The following is a 19,981-nucleotide window of genomic DNA, read 5'->3' as shown; positions in this document are numbered from 1 at the left end:
ATGAATGATCGTACTCCAGAACACTTCGTGCACATTAAGGATAGGTAAATGCGCAGAGCAGGGGTGACATTCGGAAACTTGGAAATCACCTGAGAATTCAGGATAAGTTGAAGGTGGTCAAACGCTGTTCTCTTGTCCTTGCCAGAAACAAATTTAGTAAACTGGAGCATTTCTGATGGGAAATATTCGTCCAGATCTGCAGGATAGGTTTGCACGAATGCAGCAGCTTTGTTCTTGATGTCATATTTTGACATGTTCTGAAAGTCGGTAAGGAAACCAAACAAGTTATGCACAGTAACATACTCTTTTGATTGCTGCAAGTAATCTGTTGAAAGAGTATCCAGAATCTTTAGGAAAATATAGAAGTTTCCATTGCACGGTTTTCAGAATCATCAAAATGATCACGAATCATCCAGAAATTATTTCAGAGATTCAAGTAATTCAACTACCACTGACAGTTTGATGTTTTGTGCTTGAATGAATTTACCAGTTTTGTCGAATCTCTCCAGAATGTCATTCCACAAGTCTGTGGGTTAAAGCGAAAGGCAGACTGAAGTTACCTTGATCGTTAATTGGCGATGTGGTGAGACTGGGGGTCCGACTTCTCTTACTTTCTAATTCTTCAGGCCCGTTATTTGGAACAGTAGCGCCGCCAAAACTCTCGCTGACCAGTTTTTCATGTTCATTTGCTGATGTCGTTAGTTCATTTCTATAGGATTTAAAACCGAAATTTGATAGTCCCGGAATGTTTTTCAGCAGGCATTTTTCACTAGCTTGCTTTTCCATTTGTTTGGGGTTTTTTTTCGTTTCGCTGCACCGCTAAGTTTTTCAATTTGTTCTGTATTAGTGTCTCTCTCGTGCGACCTATCGCTCATTCTCGCCGTCCTCCAGCGTGCGCGTGACCAGTAAGAGACTCAAGTGTTTAGCTAGCGCGATCACGGGGCAAGTGGTTTGGATTTTAAATGTCCCGGTTGCCCCCCTTTAATCCGGCCAAGTTTTTTAGCATTAACATTTAGATTTTCATATCACAAAAACGGGTGCATATTACGTTTTAGTGTTAAAATCTTATAGGATCCATTGCCGTCCTGTATAGATTTCGTACGCTTATATTTTTATAAATAAATACAAAATTGGTCACACACAAAAAAGTGTATCTGCTCAAAAGAAATGTGATTTTAAAAGAAAATATATATTTTGAGTAAACTGTTTTATAGCAGTACTAATACTATACACTACAACAAATGAAATATGGGAAATATGGGAGCCTTTTCGCGATTTCTTAATACCTTTAAAATATTCTACACGCGCGCGCGCGCGTTGGGCAATGTACCAGGCTTTAGTATTTGAATAATAATTTGAAATAATACAAATTAAGATGTATAATGTATAAGCCACTGTTTTAACACTATCATGCATTTTTCGTTTATTTGCCTTAAACAGGGTTCAAAGCAAGGCATTATGTTAAACAGGCCTGGCCGGCTCACCAGTGGTTAATCCTGAACTGGTGTCAATTGACTGGAGGAATAGGAGGAGACAGAACAAGATGGAGAACGAAGAAGCAAAGGGAGGCAATTGACATAACCAAGAATGACTTTAAATATAATTTGCACCGTGGTTTTGATTTTAGCAGCAATACCTCAAGGTAGGGGGAATTGTCATGTTTCTGTTTTGACATTTTCTGCTAGTGTCGGGATCGGAAGAAGTCGTTCACAGCCCTATACTAGCACGTACAGTCCTGGCCTGGTTCAAGTCCTTGTACTGTAGTTTGATGTCATATCGACTTCCTGTTTTTCTGAAATCACAATTGGTGTACTTGTTGTTAACTATGTATTTCTGTAATGGATTATTATGGACTTAGATATGTGGCCAGATTTAATTGCCTTTGTAACGTTGAATAGTCAACCACCGTTCTGGTTGTGGTGCCAGGTGTATGACATGATTTAAATTAGGGTATGGCCAATTTTCTAAGAGTCAAAATTATATCCCCTTCGGCTTGGCCATGATTACCAGACGGTAAAGCCTTCTTTTTTGGGTTCCATCTCTTGCTTAATTATTATACGCCATTTGTTATTGCATTCTCTGTCTAAAATTAATCTCTGTCTAATATATATGCTATTTAATTGTTGTCAGTGGCGTAATGAGTACTTTACAACTGATTGAGATTAGACAAAGGTATGACGCCAAATCCTATACCCTTACAAAAATACGTTTGCTGCAAATCTACACTAAATGTTTGCCAGAACACACAACTATTTGCCAGGAGATTGCCAAGAACAACTTTGCCAGAACATCACACGTTTTCAGTGAATTTACCGCAACAGTTTGCCAGAACGGTGTACTTTGTATATTGGTTAGGGTTTCTAAAAGGGGAACAGAATATTTTAATATCCAGGTAATAATAATAATAATAATAAAATGCTTATTTTAAAAGATAACCATTATTATCAGTCAGATCAGTACCAAACCATATGGATTAGTATACCACTGAACAAAGTTTTAGAGCTTCTGCTTCAAAGGAGTAGGGCTTAATGCATGTTCATGGGTGACTAGAATGAGTGTGGGGAGTAAAGAGTTGGCAATTGGTTGCCAAGATTTCCTGGAAAATAAATGTTTATGATTGAATTTCTTTTACATGTATAATTCATTCTGTACTTTATTTGGCTGATTGGTTGGTGGGATCTGAAACAAAATAACAAAATTGGACACAGAAGATAAATCGGTCCAGGCACTTGGCAGACGTACTGTAACAAGCAATAGTTATTTTAAATTCAGTTTCATACAATAGGTATTACTGTGATTTAACCATGTAAATGCATAATGTGACCTAAAGTAGACCACAGTGTGATTTTAGTTTATTATATAAAACAAAGATTTACTCAGGAAATGCGGATAAAGGTGTGAAAATGAGATCACTCAATGTAGCAATCTCGATGCTGTAACTGCCCGTCCCTCTGAAGAACAAAATAAAACGTACTTCTATGTGCTAGGCTTCAGAGGGGAGAGTCATGTAACCACTACATCACAGCAATGCCATATAAAGAAACATTTTAAATAAACAATATGTATTTGATGTTTTATAGGGGAAACCGACTCCTCAATGTACAGTACTGTCAATTTCTAACACCTACTCAGTTGAATAGAGAAATCACAAGCATGTCTGTGCAATCAAATGGTTCAATTAAATCAAATCATTTCTAACCACATAGGCCACTAATTCATTTGGCTGAATATGTAATCACTGTTGATACTCTTGAAATCTGCATTTAGATGTATAAAAGTATAATGCTCCATTGTGTGTGGTTGTTCTGGCTTCAGTTTAAGACAGCGGAACTATATCATTATTTATCCCACAGCAGCCGTTATGTAAAGTTTATTCATAACTATAAAACACTTAATGGTGGTACTGTACGTGTAGTACTACTGAAAGAAAGTTACAGAGTTCAGTGGACGACATTTTGACAAGTCTGTCGACACGTAGTGCTTCTGTAAAGTTACTTTGTGCCAAAAGTGTTGCAGGGTGTGTCTCTCCCTGAAAAACCACATGGACAATCATTTAATACCAGTACTGTACTTACAGTAGCTGGGGGATAATCTTATTTTTTCACCTGACACACTTGAAGAAGAAAAACTGAAGGATAGTACAGGAACTCAGATCTTCTCACTTTTCTTTCTGATGATTTGTTAGCTTTGCTGAATCGGACAAGTGAAGTGATATGAATGTTTTTTATTTTATTTTTTTTATTTTGCACTGCAGGTATTGCGAGGTTGCCAAAACCTCAGAATGTGAAAATTAAGTCGGTGAACTTGAGAAGTGTGCTGCATTGGGATCCTGTTAGCAGCGAAGCTACATCTTATGATGTTGAATACAAACAGTAAGTTTATCAGTATGTGGTGTTTATCAGTCGGCGTAAATGTCACACCCAATCAAATGGTTTGTAAATATGAAGTATATGTGGAAAGAAATACCTCTTTATATGTCCAGTGATGTGTTTAATTTCTACTGGACACCTGTAATGGAACATTGTGAAATACATGAAATCTAGCATTGTACCAACCGTAAAGGCATTGTTTGAATGTGAGTGGTCTCCATCATTTAAATTAGACAAAGGTTAAACCATGTGGCACTGAAATGGATAATATTCACTGGACACCACCTTTAATGGAGCTTTTTTGAGGGAATCACAGAATACTGCTTTGTAGGCCTACCTGGGAGGAAATAATTCACAGTTTGTACTTTTTGCACCGTCATTTAATAGATAAACAACGGGAAGACGTGTAGTCCCATTCACATCCTATTCTTTATGTCAAAGGTTAAATATATTTGTTTCCAGAAACCTAAAGTAAAATGTAATATAGTTGACCATTATGACCCTATCAAAAAGGCTCCAGTTTACACATGGAAAAATAGGGGGCTACTATGATATAAATACATTATAACATTTGATTTCTGTCTGACTCAATATCATAAACTTTCCTGTGTTTGTTTTATACTTTTAAATGCTGTTTTTACAGTACATTAATTTATTCTATATAAATATTGCAAGAATTAGGACTTGAAACACGACGCAACTTTCAGGCAACAGTATTGGAAATGGAACATTTAGAGCAACTTGATAATAATTGCTTGAAATAGCCAGTGAAATTGAAATCTTTTGATATCATTGCTGAACTCTTCACATGTAGCAAAATGCTGGGAATGCCCCTACAACTAAGTGGTTGAAAAGTTTAAGATAAATCGATCCATCAATGCATTGTATCATTTGAACACTATTGATAGTCAAGTCTGTGCATTGTTTCTGTGTAAAGGTTTTAAGCAAAGGGATTTTTTATTTAATAGTATTATTATACTTTTTTAAAATTTGGAATCGGTAAGTGTTCACTTTCTGTAAATTTGTTATGTTCTCTGGATTCGTTGTTAAACCGATTTGTTCTGGATTTAAACAACTTTTTATTATTTTTTATTTATTCTTTTGCATAAAGCGAATATATTGTGTTTGTGGACAAAATGTTCACCATATAACAGTAAACACAACATACTACAGATATTGATCAACTTGAACAGGTTTTTAATTTTTTTTTTCCATTTGATAATTTTTGCTAATTCAGGTGAAGACAAAATTTAAAGGGTAAATTAGGGAGCATCCTGACCTTCCTTTAAGTAGGATGCTCGAAACAATCATGCCCTTTAAAACCTGACACCCCTTCTGAGATGTAGTGAAACTCTTGTCATCCATTCTAATAACACTTTCTTTCTTGCATCAGTGTGGGCTTTCATCAATGGAGTGTCATTAAACAGTGCGAATCCACTGACAAGACAGAGTGTGACTTCACTGACAGTATCCGTCACCACTATAACGTGACCCTGCGAGTGAGAGCACGGAGTGAGAGCAACACCTCTGCATGGGTGGAGACTGAACATTTTTGTCCCCTAAGTCACAGTATGAAGCTTTTATATTATTTGCTCAAAATAGCTACATCTTTCCACTAGAAACTGGGCTGAGACAGTAAGGTCCATATTTTCCAAAGTGCAATTTGTACCGTTCCTTGTTAAAGGAAAATACAACTAAAAATGGGTTCAGAACTAGTCCCATTGTCTCTTTAGTGCCCTCAATGTTAGGTGTCTACTGTATATACTGTATATTAAAATTTCATGAGGATTCTAAATATTATTGTACTTTTGGATGAAAATCCTCATAGTCCAATGCAATGTGCTTTTGTGTTAGTCTTTACTAATTAAGCGCTGCTAATTGTAATTTTGGATGGTTGTAAGGTGCAAAGGTCATTCTTACTGTGGCGAAAAGACATATTTGTATTAAGTATGAACCAACCCATCATATAACATTAAGCCTACCAGGGGGACAGATTACAACAGTCTCATCAAGATCAATTCACTATTCAGTTATAACAATGCATCACTTACCATGTCTGAGATGACAGCTGTCTTGCCTGTTAACAAATGTCATGTGAACAAATAAAGAAGGATCTGATTCATGTTTAAAAGTGTGACAATATAGCGACCGAACCATCAACTCTCTTGTGTTTATTTTGTCTGTCAGCTGAGTTAGGACCACCAAGCGTGACATTGGAAGTAGATTCCAGAGTGCTGTATGTTTCTATCTCCGACCCCCTGGAAAACAGCACAAACCAATCACTGAAGCACTACTATACACAGCTCAAGTACCAGGTTACCTACTGGAAGGAACATGAAAAAGTAAACTTTCAGAGTGTATTTATTTAATTAAATGTATTTTATTTTTACCATTTGCTGTAGATTTCCTGCAAACACTTGGCAAACTGAGTTATTAAAACAAACATCTCAATAAGAACTAGGGATGCTAATAGTTTAGAGTTTAAACATTGAAACGATTTCCAAATGTTTAACCATTGCCTTATGCATGTCAGATATAGAGACCAGCTCTAATGTGTATTGAATAGGATGTGAACAGTGTAAGGTTATTTATTCACATATCTTTTTTTTTTCTAGGTACGCATACATTTTGTGTGCATGTAGTCCCTCACACAGTGATGTTGCAGTGCTCGAATGGAGGGCTTTCAGTTAAAATGTTTAGGAATTAAACACAATCTAACTTCCCTAATCAGAAAATACAGCATTAGCAACTTTAACCACTCTATCATGAGATGAGACTACTACTAAAAAGGAAACTTGATTTTAGTCAAACAAAGCAACCAGAAGAATATTTGACTGTCGTGTTATAATGTCTGTTTCTTTGTTTTATTTTGATGACAGATGATAGAGTTAGATCCTAGTCCAAATACATCAATCGGACTGGAAGAGCTTGAACCCGGTGCGATGTACTGCGTGGAGGTGAAAACTGTTGAGGACTATTGCCATGTCAATAACCAAGTCGGCAAACCAAGCAAAGTTGACTGCAAATACATTTATGATAATGGTATGGATTTTGACATATCTCTATCTATTGTTTTAGGTAAAACTTAATGTCAATATTTACCGGTACCTTGTTAAAGAGCAAGTAGCAGGGTTCCAGAAAGTATAGCGTTATACATCCCCATGTGTTGCTACAACTGTTTAAATAATGTACCTGTCATTTTTCTTTTCATTGTTAACATCGTGACAACTTTTTACACTTATAACTTTAAAGTATGTTTCAAAGCTCTTTTGAGAATGTCGACTCTAGTGCAGATAGTGTAAGGGTTATTGCCCACATTGTCAAACAGGTAACACAGCAATAATGATCCATGAAAAGCCACAGCACTTTTTGTGTGTGTGTGTGTGTTGTGGCTTCTTAACAACAAAAATAAAAATTACAGGTGTGTTATTTAAACAGTTGTAGCAACATGTGGGAGGTGTAACGCTATATTTTTCGGAACCCCACTACTTACTCTTTATGCTAACGGAAGCTTGAACTGCATACATTTACAAATCCACCACAGCCAGTACAACAGGTAATGTCTCATAAACCATTTCACAGCAATTTCATATTTTCAAAATCTATCTTGGAACTGTGACCATATTGGGGGTCACGTGACTTTTTGGTTTCCAGATAATATAGACTTGATTCTATTGGTCATCATGGTCACATGTTTTTTGATACTGATAGCTAGGGCATGTATAATAACACTGTACCCACTTGGCAGCTGATGGCTCAGGAATCATTTGCCTGTCAATTATGCTTCTTTTTGCTCTCTAGATCCAACAAAAGTGGTTGTCTTCGTGGTGCTGAGTGCAGTCATTATCTGTTTTTTTGTAATTGGATGCTTCTTCCTCGTGCGCTACACCCCTGGATACGTCAAGAATTTGCTGCATCCAGCCTGGAATGTCCCTGACCATATAGCAGAGGTAGAGAACACTGTTTTATTAACATGTATTTGTTTATTTTCCCTCTGGGGATGCTGTTTGAAAGCCTGTCCATAAAATTGTGCATTTCTAGAGCGCATGCAAATATGATAAAACTTGTTTAGGAAATTCTCTTACACCCATTTTAGACCAGTCACTTTTCCGAAATAGTAAACACATTATCATGAATGCATATATTTTGAACAAGCCACCTAATACTGTGCATTATTAACTCGTTCTCAAGGAGGTCAAGTGAAAATTACAACTTGAAACAACAGACTGCTAGCAGTCTAGGAGAAATAATGCAACTCAATACAACAGCTTTGGGTATGCCCCTACAGAATTTTTACATAACTTATTTCTGTATTATACAATGAAACTAAGGTAAGAAATTAGCTATAGTAAGGTTGTGTTTTTGCAGAGTTGCTTAATGCTGAAAAAAAACTGCATGAAGTAAAAGTAAAGGAGAAGGAAATAGTGTGTCATTCTGAGGCTGGAAAGCCCCAATGGAAACAGAGTCTTGGCTTTTGACAGGGGAATCCCTTCTGGTCTGTTTTTGTTTTGTAAATTATTATAGTCCAGAGTAATGTAGGAATGAAGCCTGTGATCAAATTCAAAAACAGCTTTTATTGGCTGTACACGTCATTGCACTTGATCAAGTACTTTATTACATGTAGTCAGTTTGCCCCGAAATGATTCTTATAAGCGGATTGCTTGACCTACAAGCGGATTATTTTACATTGGCTGGTATAGGAATGATTTTGTCCCAGTGGTTTTGATCACTGTATGCGATTGATTCTTATATCAGTGATTCTTATAAATGTACTGCACTGTATCTGGTTGATTTAAAATATAGAAACCTGTTTATCTTAAGATACATAAAAAATCTGCTTGAAACTTTTCTATATCAACACATTTACATTACCCTCAGCCTCAATGACATGAACTTTTTTTTTCCATCCCAGTTCCTCAGCAGATCCTCTGAGGGGCTGAATGTCAGATGTGTCTCTGAAGAAAAGTTTGACACTGTATCTGTCCTTTTGGATGACAGCAGCAGAAATACATCTTCAGTCCAAAGCTATGAATAAAGCAACGTTAATGATCTAAATAGCCTCAGATGCTGAAAAAGACAGAAGAAAGAATTAAGAAAGACTATTTGTATCTACCAATACTGTGACTTTGGGGGGGGGGGGGGGGGGGTCTTTTAAGTCTGGTGGTGTTTTGATATCAGCCCTGTTCGTTTCCATTAGCCACAGGTTGACATCAACCCGATTTCAATGGAGAGACTCTTTCAGCTAGTTAGGATTACAGGCTGCCAGAAATCCCTCCAACTCCCTCTGAAGGAGAGGAAAGGCCTTCAGAATCAGACCCTGGCTTCTGTAGGAAAGGGTTTGTTTTGAATTTTTACCCCAAATAATGCACTAAATGTTTTTTTTTTCTTTTTTGTTAATTTCTTTATGGACATTGAAAATGTGTCTTGCATGAGGGGTGTGGGGATGGATTTGAGAATGTCGAACGCTGCACATTAAGAACAACTCATCCCACTTTTAAAGGACTTGGTATTGGACCTAATGGTGTTGGTTGGGATGCCTTAAATGTGTAGAAAAGAACAGGATCTCACAGCAACCTACTGTCAAGCAAAATCATGACATAACTTGAAAATTACTTGTTCCATCCGAATAGGCATGGGAGCTGCTAAAAGAAAGAAGTCACCACCAGATGTGTGTCAATAAAGCACCCAAAATACTGAATATTGCCAAGACAGACTACTGTGGATTTCACAACTATTCATACGCCTTTTTAAAAATTTGAGAGATATTTTTTTAAAGTTGTACTATTTCTATTTAGGAAACAACACACACACACAATTGTATTAATCCAGTCATTCACCCTCTATATGCCAAGCATGCATTCAGTGGCCTTTTAGGTGACATGCATGACAAAGCCACCCGACTGTTTTCCAGTAAGGTGAGGAGCTCTTTGTCAAACTAGTTAGATTTTCCCACTCGAGAATAATTGAGACTTCCTTGATTCATCTTTTTTCTTACTGCAGCAGACTGTTGTAATTCCATTGCTAGGAAGGTCTCGGAGGCTGTTTGCCTTTGTTCCCCTTTGTTTACCACTTCTTTTCAAGTTGACAAATGGTTTACGTAGATTAAGTGTCTTCTTCACCATACACTGAGCTGTGGCTTTCGGTAGTCTTAGTTTATAGAACTTAAATAGCTCTATATCTAATGTATGCTGATTGTCCTTTGGTTTTAATTTTCACACTACTGTCAGTTCTTTACCAGATGTTCAGACTAATTTTAACTGTTAACTCAATCTACCAATTTAGCATATCGTAGCACATGTAAGGAATGCTTCTTGCTGTAGGGGTTATCCTCTTATTACAATAGAACTTGTCATATCCGATTTAACTGATCTCAGAGGGAGTGGTTATACTACATTGTTGTGGCATTATTGACAGCAGGGCATTCTAAATTAACAATATAGGGTACATCAGTGTATCTAAAACACCAAAGTATAGTACTGCACTTATACTATACAAAGAAAATCAATGAAAATGAATGCAAAACCAAGCACTGTAATACAGTAGTTGGCAGTTTACAAAACAACACTCTTGCTGTGCTTTCTTCGCCCATATCAAGCTGATCCGACAGGTTTGTTTTTTTGCATCGTGCTTGTTAACCCGAGACAGAAACAACAACATGAAAGCATGCATACAAACACAAACTGGCTTTGGAGGTTGGCAAAAAAGATCTTGTTTAAGATTTTTTAACAATACAGTAACTATTAATCCCTGGGCAGCTGTGTGAAGTGACACCAAGTAAAAGGTGAAACTGAATTCCCAAACATAGTCTTTTCTTTTTTAACTGCAGCTGTCCAATCTGTCCTGCTAAGAGCTGCATTTACTGTTTTAGACCTATAAAAAAAAAAAAAAAGTGCATTGATCAGTTTCCATCAGTACCATTCTGTTGGTAGAAACGCTTGTAAATAACACATGCCGTCATTGGTTAATAGGGGTATCATATCTTACAGGATTGGATATGACAGTTTCTACTGTATTACTTTTATAAGATTTATAAGATGTTCTGTATATAGCTACATTTGTATAACCATTACTATTAAATCATTTAATACTTTATACATATGCCATGTGTTGTGGAATAAATATGTACATACAGTAAAAACCACCTTTGACACATTTACTTTGTTTTCAACACAATAACCAACAAAGGTTTCTTGCTTGATAGAGGTTTAAGTCATCTGTTTAAAAAGCATTTGTGCTGTTGTCTTTCACTGGAAGGATGTCATTGAGCCTTTAAACTAAAATCAGAACTTCATGCACAGCACATTTCCCCTCCGATGATTCACCTACCCACCTCGAGACCACAAGACATGTACTGTACATAAATCTTGAAATTGGCCATAAGAGAAAATTCCCTTTATTGTGTTTTTAGGTAAAGTAACAAGAAGCTTGCTTATACAAGCCCCAACCCTTACTTATTATCAACTTCTCCATCAATAAAATGGGGGTAAATTTATTTAATATTCACATCACTTACCAAGATCAATTCCCTACTTTGTATAGTGATCCAACATGTATTATGGAATTGATTAATACCCCTTTTACAGAGATAGCAGGTATTACCAATGACATACTCTGGGCATTCTTTGTGTCATTGTTAAGTAGGTTCTATATGGTAATATTCACATTTAGTAAAAAGAAACACAATCTCCAGAAGTGATACCGAGACCTACATGTTGCATAACAGTTCTATGTAGGGCTGTCTTCAAAAGCTTTTATAGACAGTAGTCCTTTCCCTGTTCACCAGCAATGAGTTCTACATGGACAAAATATCTTATTGTATTTATATATTGTCTTTCACAATACAATCCTCTTGCGTCGTAACAAACTTACTTTATTGTATTTTATTTATTCTCTTTATCTACACAGGAGTACAATATATTTGTTAATAATGTACACAATCATCACAAACCCGTTTTTTTTGTTTGTTTGTTTGTTAATGGCATCATATTTACAGCCGATCCTTGTGGTGCTTTTCAACATAAAGAAGGATAGGATACATATATTTAAAATACTTTAAAAAAAACAGTAGCTGAAGGGAGGTGGTAACTTTAACTACAGTGTCAAAAACAACACTACATAAGTCAAGACAATCTGGCAATTTGTTCCCTCTTAAAAAAAGAAAATACAACCTGTAAAATGATCTGTTGGCAGAATATAAAACACTGGCTAAGGGATTGAGCTGTACAAGATAATATTGTTCTCAGTTTGACAGTATTAATATTAGCTGACTTTCTTCAGTGTCCTCACCAGGGCTGTGAAGCACAGGTCATTACCTTTAATACCTGTATCCAAACTACAGTACAGGGCTGTCACAGGGAGGTCCCAATACTGCTGTTCACTACTATATTTTGCTATAATCTCGTACCCCTCCGTCCACTAAATAAGAAAGAAAACATTTATTCCACCCTCTCAGATAGAGTGCCTCTGTTGCTTTCAAATGGCACCATCAATAATCTCTCCAGTAATATCCTCACTGACTCAGGTATATGTGACAGAATAAACATGCTTAAAATTAGACACACTCCCCATACACACCTCTGCAACAGACGGTATCATGCCACGGTGGAGTGGTTCAGTGCATAAAAGGGTAAATAAAGCAGGTCTTACAGCAATGCTAACTGCTGTTATTATTTTTTCATTGAATTGCCCTCTAAGGATGGTGAAAAACGTGCTCACGGGCTTGCTTTCAATTAGTTCTGCAAGGGATTGCAGGACCTGGTAGCATTTTGCTGGGAGTAATTCAGTACGTCATTATATTGAACCTGGTTACACTCTAGAGTTTTTTTGAATCTTGGTGAGAACACTGAAGGAAGGATATCTTGGTGCTGACAGATAGGGAGGGGCTATCCCCACAGATCTTCTGTTCTTCCAAACTTGTAGATCAGTGTACTGTAAAACAGACAAAACACAATTTAAACAGGTTTCATTATTTCCATACAGCCAGCCCTTAAAAAAATAATAAAAAGGGAGGGAACAGACTCACAAAGACACAACACAATAAGAAGGGAACAGTGACACCTCTGATGATGTACAGTAGATAATGCAGGTTCTGATTCTGTGAGCAAATTCAAAACCATAAAAAAATAAAAGGCATCTTTTGTGACTAGTGGACTATAACAATGTATGTGCTCTTGAATGAGTTGCCCATGTTGTCTCACTGTAACATTAGGGAGAATTTGAAAAAAATAAGTCAGAAACATATAATATGTAGTCTACAAATTATACACACACACACACACACACACACATACATACATTCTAATTTGAGTAAGTCTCTGCTCCCTCAGAAATAAGTGTTGAGCCCAAACCCAATGGGTCTAAACGTAGATTAACACTGAGAAGTGTTAGAATGTGAGATGGAAGAAAGTGTAAACCAAATCCCAACAAGCTACTTACCTAAAAAATATTAACGTATTTTGGAAAAACACAGCAAGCCCAGGGTACACATCCTTCTCTGCAATAAAGATCAAATCATGAAGAGAACCGGGTCAAAACAGGCATCTAACCCAACTACAACTACAAGAACAAGTCCTGGATTATTACCTTCATGATTTAACTCTGGGGTCAAAGCAGTAATACAAACTATCAGAAATAAATTCATGTCACGTGTTTAATCAGACCCCTCTTGTTATATCTGATATTGAAAGAAACAACAGCTTGATTGTGTTTTTATTTTCCCAGCAGTAACTTATAAACAGGAGGCTCAAGATAATAAAGTATTAGAAATCTACGGACCTATTTTATGATACAAACAGAGGTGCAACTGTTAATTTCTAACTAATGCTGCTACTGCTTTCCCCCCAGGGGTAATGTATAGACTTGCTTATTAAAATAATTCAATTACATTTCAAATACAGTGGAAAGGGGGTTGTAAAATAGCAGGTTTATACATATTAGGGTGCCGGTATTAACATCATTATGTGGATTAGAGCCTTACTAAATAAAATAATGCATTCGTAACTACAGTACAAAACACTCTATGGTTGTATATGTAGTAGTAATAAAATAAAATAAATTGGCAAACATTTTGAATATGTATTCAACATTAATATGTGTTTTGGGGCCACAACAAACATATGAATTTAAGAATGTGAACAAAATCTCATTTTAAAATTGTTACTTATAGTCTAAATGTTTGTCCTTCTAGTATTACTAAACATACAAATTACAGATAAACACAACTACGATCAACACCTACTTGGAACAACATAGGCTCCGAACAGAATCCACATGGAAGCAATGAGGGATCCGAACATTATCATAAAGCCAACAAACAGCCAGATTCTTGCACCTGTGGACAAACAGCAAATATTAGTAATTGTCACTCATACAAATCAGCAACAGCCCGGATTATGCACCCACAGCGGGGATAATAATGCTTTTCAAACACACCCTGAGGCATGATTCATTTTTTTCCTCAAGTGTTTTTCCACTGAGTGGCATCACAAGAATTTAAGGAGTGATGTTACAGGCTGAAAGCATGTCAGTTAATTGATGAGTGGAAATAACCCTTGGTGAAATGACCAAAGAAGTACAACACTATCTGAAAGCATGTGCTGCACACAGATGTCTTAACCTGATGTACTACTAGATTTAAAATAATCATAGTAAATAAAAAATGCTGTAACAGGTGTTTCTTTCACAAGAGCACATTTGAGACCTATATAATAAATAGAAGTGCACAACAGGTAAGATGTATTCGCTATTTTGTCAGCTACTCTAATGTGTTTTGATAGTTTGTTGAGGACAACAGAAGGGAACAGCAACATAATTCTGCACACCTCATTACTGGTGGTGGAAACAGACAGAACTGTAGCAGAGTGGAGGAGTATCCAACAAAGTCTTCACACCAGTACTGACAAGTCCTGATACTTTTTGGATCCGAGGCATAAGTGCATTCTTACCTATCCTTCCTAAGCAGCCTTCCCCGTAACTGTCCCCTCTCACCTGGCCGTTAGACACTGCATTTATCCTGAAACACAGAATACACAGTGAGCTGAAATGTAGAACACTGCATATCGAGTAGTAGGACCATAAACTTGTTACTGTATATTGTGCATGAACACAACTACATTTAGTAAAACAAAAAGGGGAATATGTATACAGGGGTGCCGATACCTGGTGAAAATAATATGTGCATCCAGTTTTTCCTGTATTTCATCCTGTGACTTTGTGGTCTATATACTGTAGAAACCAGCACCAGCAATGTTTCTAGCAAACCTGTATCTCTGGTAGTTTCTCTGAAAATAGGCACCCCACCCTACCCAGTTTCCTCGTCACGCAACATCATTTCTACAGAGCACACCGCCGAGAATGGAAAAAGCAGTATGTAGCAATTTTGGTATTGGGGCGGGGGGGGGGGGGGTTCAAATAAAACACAGATCCAGAGTATCCCCTCCCCTCCAGAATCCCCTATAAACAGCCGTTATGCTGCAGTGTGAAAGCAAGCAAGGAGAGACTCACATGAAGAAGGCGATTGTGGAAAAGACACCACAGGTGTGGAAGGCGTGATTCAGCTGCTCCTGGCTCGGGTAAACCACAGCAGCGTCGATCATTATCCACCAGCCAGTGAAGAACTGCAGGGGGCACAAGGACAAGGCACGGGTTGCAACACGGTTTGGAAAATGTTACGGTTCATCACTTTCAATTGTTATCAGCACTTCATGAGCAGCTAAGCCGTTTCTGGCAGGACAGCACTGTGGCCCAAGATGTTACTGGCAGTAAAGGGGACTCAATCAGGGAAGCTGCAGTGAAGTGCTGTTTGCGCACGTTTAGTAAACAAAAACTAATAAACAAAGGCACGAGGACCAAAATAAAAGGTTCAAACAAAACAAATAAATCTGGATCTTCATTTTTGAATTTACCAGAAATGTACATATTATGAAAGCAAAAACAGGATGCATTTGGTTCTAGATGTCAAGATAAGAATTATTTGATTTAACTATTGTGCCTCCGCCTCAGTTTGACCCACATAGAAAATTGTGATCCAACTTCTTTTCAATAGGATTCTTGACCGAGGTTCTAACTGACTTTACACCAAGACTGTTTTTGTAAAAATGTACTCCAGTATTGACTGAAGAATATCCGGTATGTGCTATTTAAATAGAAATATTATTTTTAAAAGGAAACATTAAGTTTGCACACCTTACTTTCCAGAACTCTGGATGGCATCTACTTTAACTCCACTGATTAATTCCCTTTATGAATTTGTCCCAGATTACAGTGTATGTGCAGCATCAGTATTTTTGACAGAGGGATGATGAAGCTTGTTTTCAATTACACTAAATGATCTTCCAGGCTTTAACTGGCTGCACAGCAAATAAGACATAAACTTACTGTTGTTCCCCACACTTTCCAGAACAAAGTATGACAAGACTGAGTGAAGGAGCAGACTTACCAAGACTCCAGCCACTATGGAAGCACCAGCATTCCTCCTCTCTCCCCAGTCGATGCATTCACACTCGGACCAGCGAAAGTTATCCAGGAACCCGGCCATCCCGAATTCAGGCTGTGATCTCCTTGCTCTTTACCCGCAAGTTTTCAATCACACATCCACTGCTAAAAAGGGCTCTGTATTCCTGATCCCGACAAAAAACACACACACACACACACATATATATATATATATATATATATATATATATATATATATATATATATATATATATATATATATATATATATATATATATATATGTATATATATATATTGCATCACCTTATAGAATTAATTTTGCTTCATAAATTCAAATGAAACCTACTGAATAATGTCATGTTAACATATTGATTGCTGACAAATTGAAAAATGTGACATCTAGAAATCTAACATGAAATAATGTACTAATAATATGGCTTCTGGTAGACTTTTGATATATCATTTTGTAGTTTCTTTGATTACACGATGTGAAATTAAATATCTACATTTTGTTCAGATAGTTTTTGTTTTATTTTGTCAATCCTAAAATTCTAAGTGATGCTAAACTTTTGCCCACAGATGTACAAAAGACTAAAAAGTGTATTTTTATTTGTATTCAATAATGCTTATCATTCATAAAAAGCATGTACAGCACTGTATGTCCTTGGGTTGACTTCTGATAATGCTCAGTCAGGGTTTGTGTTTTATGTCTGCTAATGTCTTCTTCTCCTTCATGAAAGTGAAACTGTTTCCTTTTAACAGGTTTAACTGCAATGTAACACTGCACATGCGGGTACAGCAGGCCTGCAGATTCAGGAGTCAGACTCTGTCCAGCAGAATATCAGGTGTTTATCATTGAGGGATCAGAAGAATTCTCACAGTGACAGAGCCATCTGAGGGTTGAATAAGAAACTGCACCTCACTGTTTATTTGCCTATTTAAACTAAAAGTAAAAGTAAAATACGCAATTTGAAAATTCTGGAATGCATCTGAATATGATGAGCTTCAATACTTTAAATATACTTTTTTCAACATTAGTCAAAAACAGTCCCGGCCTCCAAAATATATATTTTTAAACAATTAACAAAATAATAAATGTATTTATTTTTACAAAAAAATGTACCCATTGAGATCTAAGCCTCGTTTACAAGGGGTCCTGTTTACAAAACAATTACAATATAAGCAACACAGTAAATACATGTCCGCAGCCTACAAGAAAGAACAACATAAATAAGACACATCTAGAGGTTAATGTGGACTAAAGGGGAAAACAATGGCAAGAGGCTCGACGCAATTCCCAAATACTATCTTTATAAACAGAAAAGCAGATTGTCAAACCCCATCGTCATATTATAGGTACCGGTATAAAAAACAACAAAAGTTTTAGGTAGTTTCACTCATGAAAGTTTGAATACGCGTTTCGCAACATTGGTGCAAAGGGCAGTGAATTACTATGTATAATTAATCATGTATGTATGTGTTTATTTAAAATGCACATTGTATGTATTTGTGCGTTAAAGTAGGGCACCAAAACAAAGACATAAAAAATGCAATTCTTATTGCAATAAAGGTGTTCGCCCGCACCAAAAACCTTGTATATTACTGTTTATTAAATGTTTACCAAAGTGAGTAGCGATGGAAATATGTTGAAGATACTGTATATGTTTGTATGCATGTGCTTCCCATTGTGCACCATCGTTACGTCCTTCAATTAACTGTTTTTATTTAAATACATGTAAATTAGAAGCACTGTGGTATATTTGGGGTTAATGTTAACCACACTGGTCAGCTCTACTTTAGATACGATCTTTCTAATATATCCGAGTTTTGCCGCAGAATGTATTTTCCTTACCTCTGGATGTGTTGCCCTTTAAGTTCCTGTAGTAGCAGATCCAGTGAGGTTGGGCTTTGAAAAACGTCATTCTATCCAATCATATTGCGACGTGCCCAGAAAAACAACCCAGAAATGAGTCTTCGGCGAGATTAGCATCAGGAAAGAAGACATCAGTTGATTTTGCTGCTCTCTGAAATGTTCATAGTGACATCTGGTGTTGTGGATGTCATAATTATTATAATTTTTGTTTATTGCTTTTATTAAATAATGTTGTCAACTGTGAGATCTTCGTGTGGTGTAGATATAGAGCTTGAACAAACCACAGAGTTTGGTTCCACTTTAAAATGTTTTTTGTTTTTAACCTATCTGAATGGCGCAGTGCGAGTGGTAGCTAGCAACGACTGTGTAATGTATTATTTACTATGTCTGGATTGTAATTTGTGTAATATTAGACTTTTGGGTGTAACTGTAACCAACCAAGTAACTTACTATTTCAATATGCATTTTAAAACGAAACCTTTGAAAACTACTAACTATGTGAACAAGAATAAAAAGGGTAAACTCACGTCATTTCTAAGGCAAATTCCTGCTGGTAGACGCGCAGTTTCTTGGTTCAGTTTACCAGCTCCTCCAACAGCATGCACCAAATCTGAACGAGCTGAAATCTTGCAAATCACCAGCTGTGACCAGCTCTTCCAATTGTCTGGACATATTTGTTAGAGGTGAGACTGTCTATAGTTCAAATTCTGTCGGTTTTGACAGCTACAGTGATCGCTAGCTGTTACATAATATACACAAAATAAAATGGAAATAAACCTTTTTTTTTTCTTTTTTTAGAATGACTTGGTGACATTTGTCCCATTAGTGAAACATATTGCTTTGGTAAATTATGGATATTTTCCTGCAATATTGTGCTTGTGTTTGCAAACCAACCTGTTTTGTTTTGAAATGTTTTGTTCTGTTGCATTTTCTCTCTTGGGGAATTACAAAGGGCTGGGACTGTTAGGCAGGCTGGTATGTTTTGTTCCATGTCTTGAATGTTCTTTAAAATATCGATACAAGAAATACTTCCTGATATTTGACAGGGAGGAAAGTACATTGGATTAAAAACCTCTTACACCCTCTAGTCCCGCGGGCGGAACACGGAACTGCACGTAAATATTATATTTCATAACTCATTTTTAATATTATTACAAAAGCAAAAGAGAAAAAAGCTGACTCGATATCAAAATCGTTGTTTTCCTACCGTCAAACAGCGAAAGAATTTTTCGACGCCGTCATTTCACCGCTGAGATATCCCATTCACAATGTGTCTAGTAGTACCCCCTTGCATTCAAAACAAAAGCAATCGACTAGCTTGCGTTTTGCTGCTCTGGTCTTACAACCTTGATGATGATAAAGTCTCCCTGATCACGTTGTAGGGGAGGTCACAAGCTTTCCATTCATACCTTTACTTTGTTTGTAACCCAATCCATCACAGAGTAATCGATGTGCAAACAAACACGCCCACCTCTTGAATGAGATAAAGGGGGGGGGGGAGCCTTTCAAAGGCAAATGCATGTGGCAATGGATAGCATGTGAGGTGCCAGAAGATAACATCCCTTTTAGAACTTAGTGTATCACTCGACATAAAGATTTACACAATGTTTATTTTTGGAGAGGTTTGGGGACCCTTCGGCTTAGCTTTGTAAAAACTCTTGTAGAATTTGATCCCTTTGTTCAAATTTTTACCCAGTATATTAGACATGTTGGTGAAGCACTGGAAAAAAATCAGGCTCTTTTCATATGCTACAAGTTGAAAAAATGACTATAGAACATAAAAAA

General features: G+C 36.7%; 2 protein-coding genes across 3 annotated transcripts; one reads left to right on the top strand and one right to left on the bottom strand.

Annotated features, from left to right (window-relative positions):
- The first annotated feature begins 1,459 nt into the window (after positions 1-1,459).
- On the top strand, positions 1,460-10,765 carry LOC117407141 (interferon alpha/beta receptor 1a-like). Its single transcript, XM_034011829.3, has 7 exons — positions 1,460-1,642; positions 3,755-3,872; positions 5,263-5,438; positions 6,057-6,211; positions 6,749-6,911; positions 7,671-7,819; positions 8,782-10,765. Exons 1-7 carry the CDS (start codon positions 1,588-1,590, stop codon positions 8,902-8,904), a joined length of 939 nt encoding a protein of 312 aa, XP_033867720.3. The 5' UTR covers positions 1,460-1,587; the 3' UTR covers positions 8,905-10,765.
- On the bottom strand, positions 10,732-18,882 carry LOC117407142 (transmembrane protein 50B). Of its 2 annotated transcripts, XM_034011830.3 has the most exons (8): positions 18,724-18,882; positions 18,176-18,295; positions 16,306-16,486; positions 15,372-15,484; positions 14,813-14,880; positions 14,107-14,199; positions 13,305-13,362; positions 10,732-12,797 (listed from the first exon to the last, which is right to left on the bottom strand). In XM_034011830.3, the coding sequence occupies exons 3-8, from the start codon at positions 16,402-16,404 to the stop codon at positions 12,752-12,754; spliced, it is 477 nt and encodes a 158-aa protein (XP_033867721.1). In that variant the 5' UTR covers positions 16,405-16,486; positions 18,176-18,295; positions 18,724-18,882; the 3' UTR covers positions 10,732-12,751. The 2 variants fall into 2 exon arrangements, with proteins under 2 accessions (XP_033867721.1, XP_033867723.1); XM_034011832.3 differs by lacking the exon at positions 18,724-18,882 and having other exon boundaries at positions 18,176-18,679.
- Positions 18,883-19,981: the final 1,099 nt, after the last annotated feature.

The sequence above is a fragment of the Acipenser ruthenus genome, chromosome 8 (genome assembly GCF_902713425.1).
Source record: "Acipenser ruthenus chromosome 8, fAciRut3.2 maternal haplotype, whole genome shotgun sequence".
Taxonomy (NCBI): Eukaryota; Metazoa; Chordata; class Actinopteri; order Acipenseriformes; family Acipenseridae; genus Acipenser; species Acipenser ruthenus.
Note: the sequence above shows the minus strand (reverse complement) of the source record. Positions and strands in the feature narration are given on the sequence as shown.

What these genes read in the sequence shown, in the direction of transcription:
- LOC117407142 (XM_034011830.3), bottom strand. Translation starts at nt 16,404, where the DNA reads ATGGCCGGGTTCCTGGATAACTTTCGCTGGTCCGAGTGTGAATGCATC. An exon ending in CCATAGTGGCTGGAGTCTTG is followed by an intron (nt 15,485 to 16,305) that starts GTAAGTCTGCTC and finishes TGCCCCCTGCAG; the next exon opens with TTCTTCACTGGCTGGTGGAT. An exon ending in TCCACAATCGCCTTCTTCAT is followed by an intron (nt 14,881 to 15,371) that starts GTGAGTCTCTCC and finishes TCTGTGTTTCAG; the next exon opens with GATAAATGCAGTGTCTAACG.
- LOC117407141 (XM_034011829.3), top strand. Translation starts at nt 1,588, where the DNA reads ATGACTTTAAATATAATTTGCACCGTGGTTTTGATTTTAGCAGCAATA. An exon ending in TATGATGTTGAATACAAACA is followed by an intron (nt 3,873 to 5,262) that starts GTAAGTTTATCA and finishes TTCTTGCATCAG; the next exon opens with TGTGGGCTTTCATCAATGGA. An exon ending in CAAATACATTTATGATAATG is followed by an intron (nt 6,912 to 7,670) that starts GTATGGATTTTG and finishes TTTGCTCTCTAG; the next exon opens with ATCCAACAAAAGTGGTTGTC.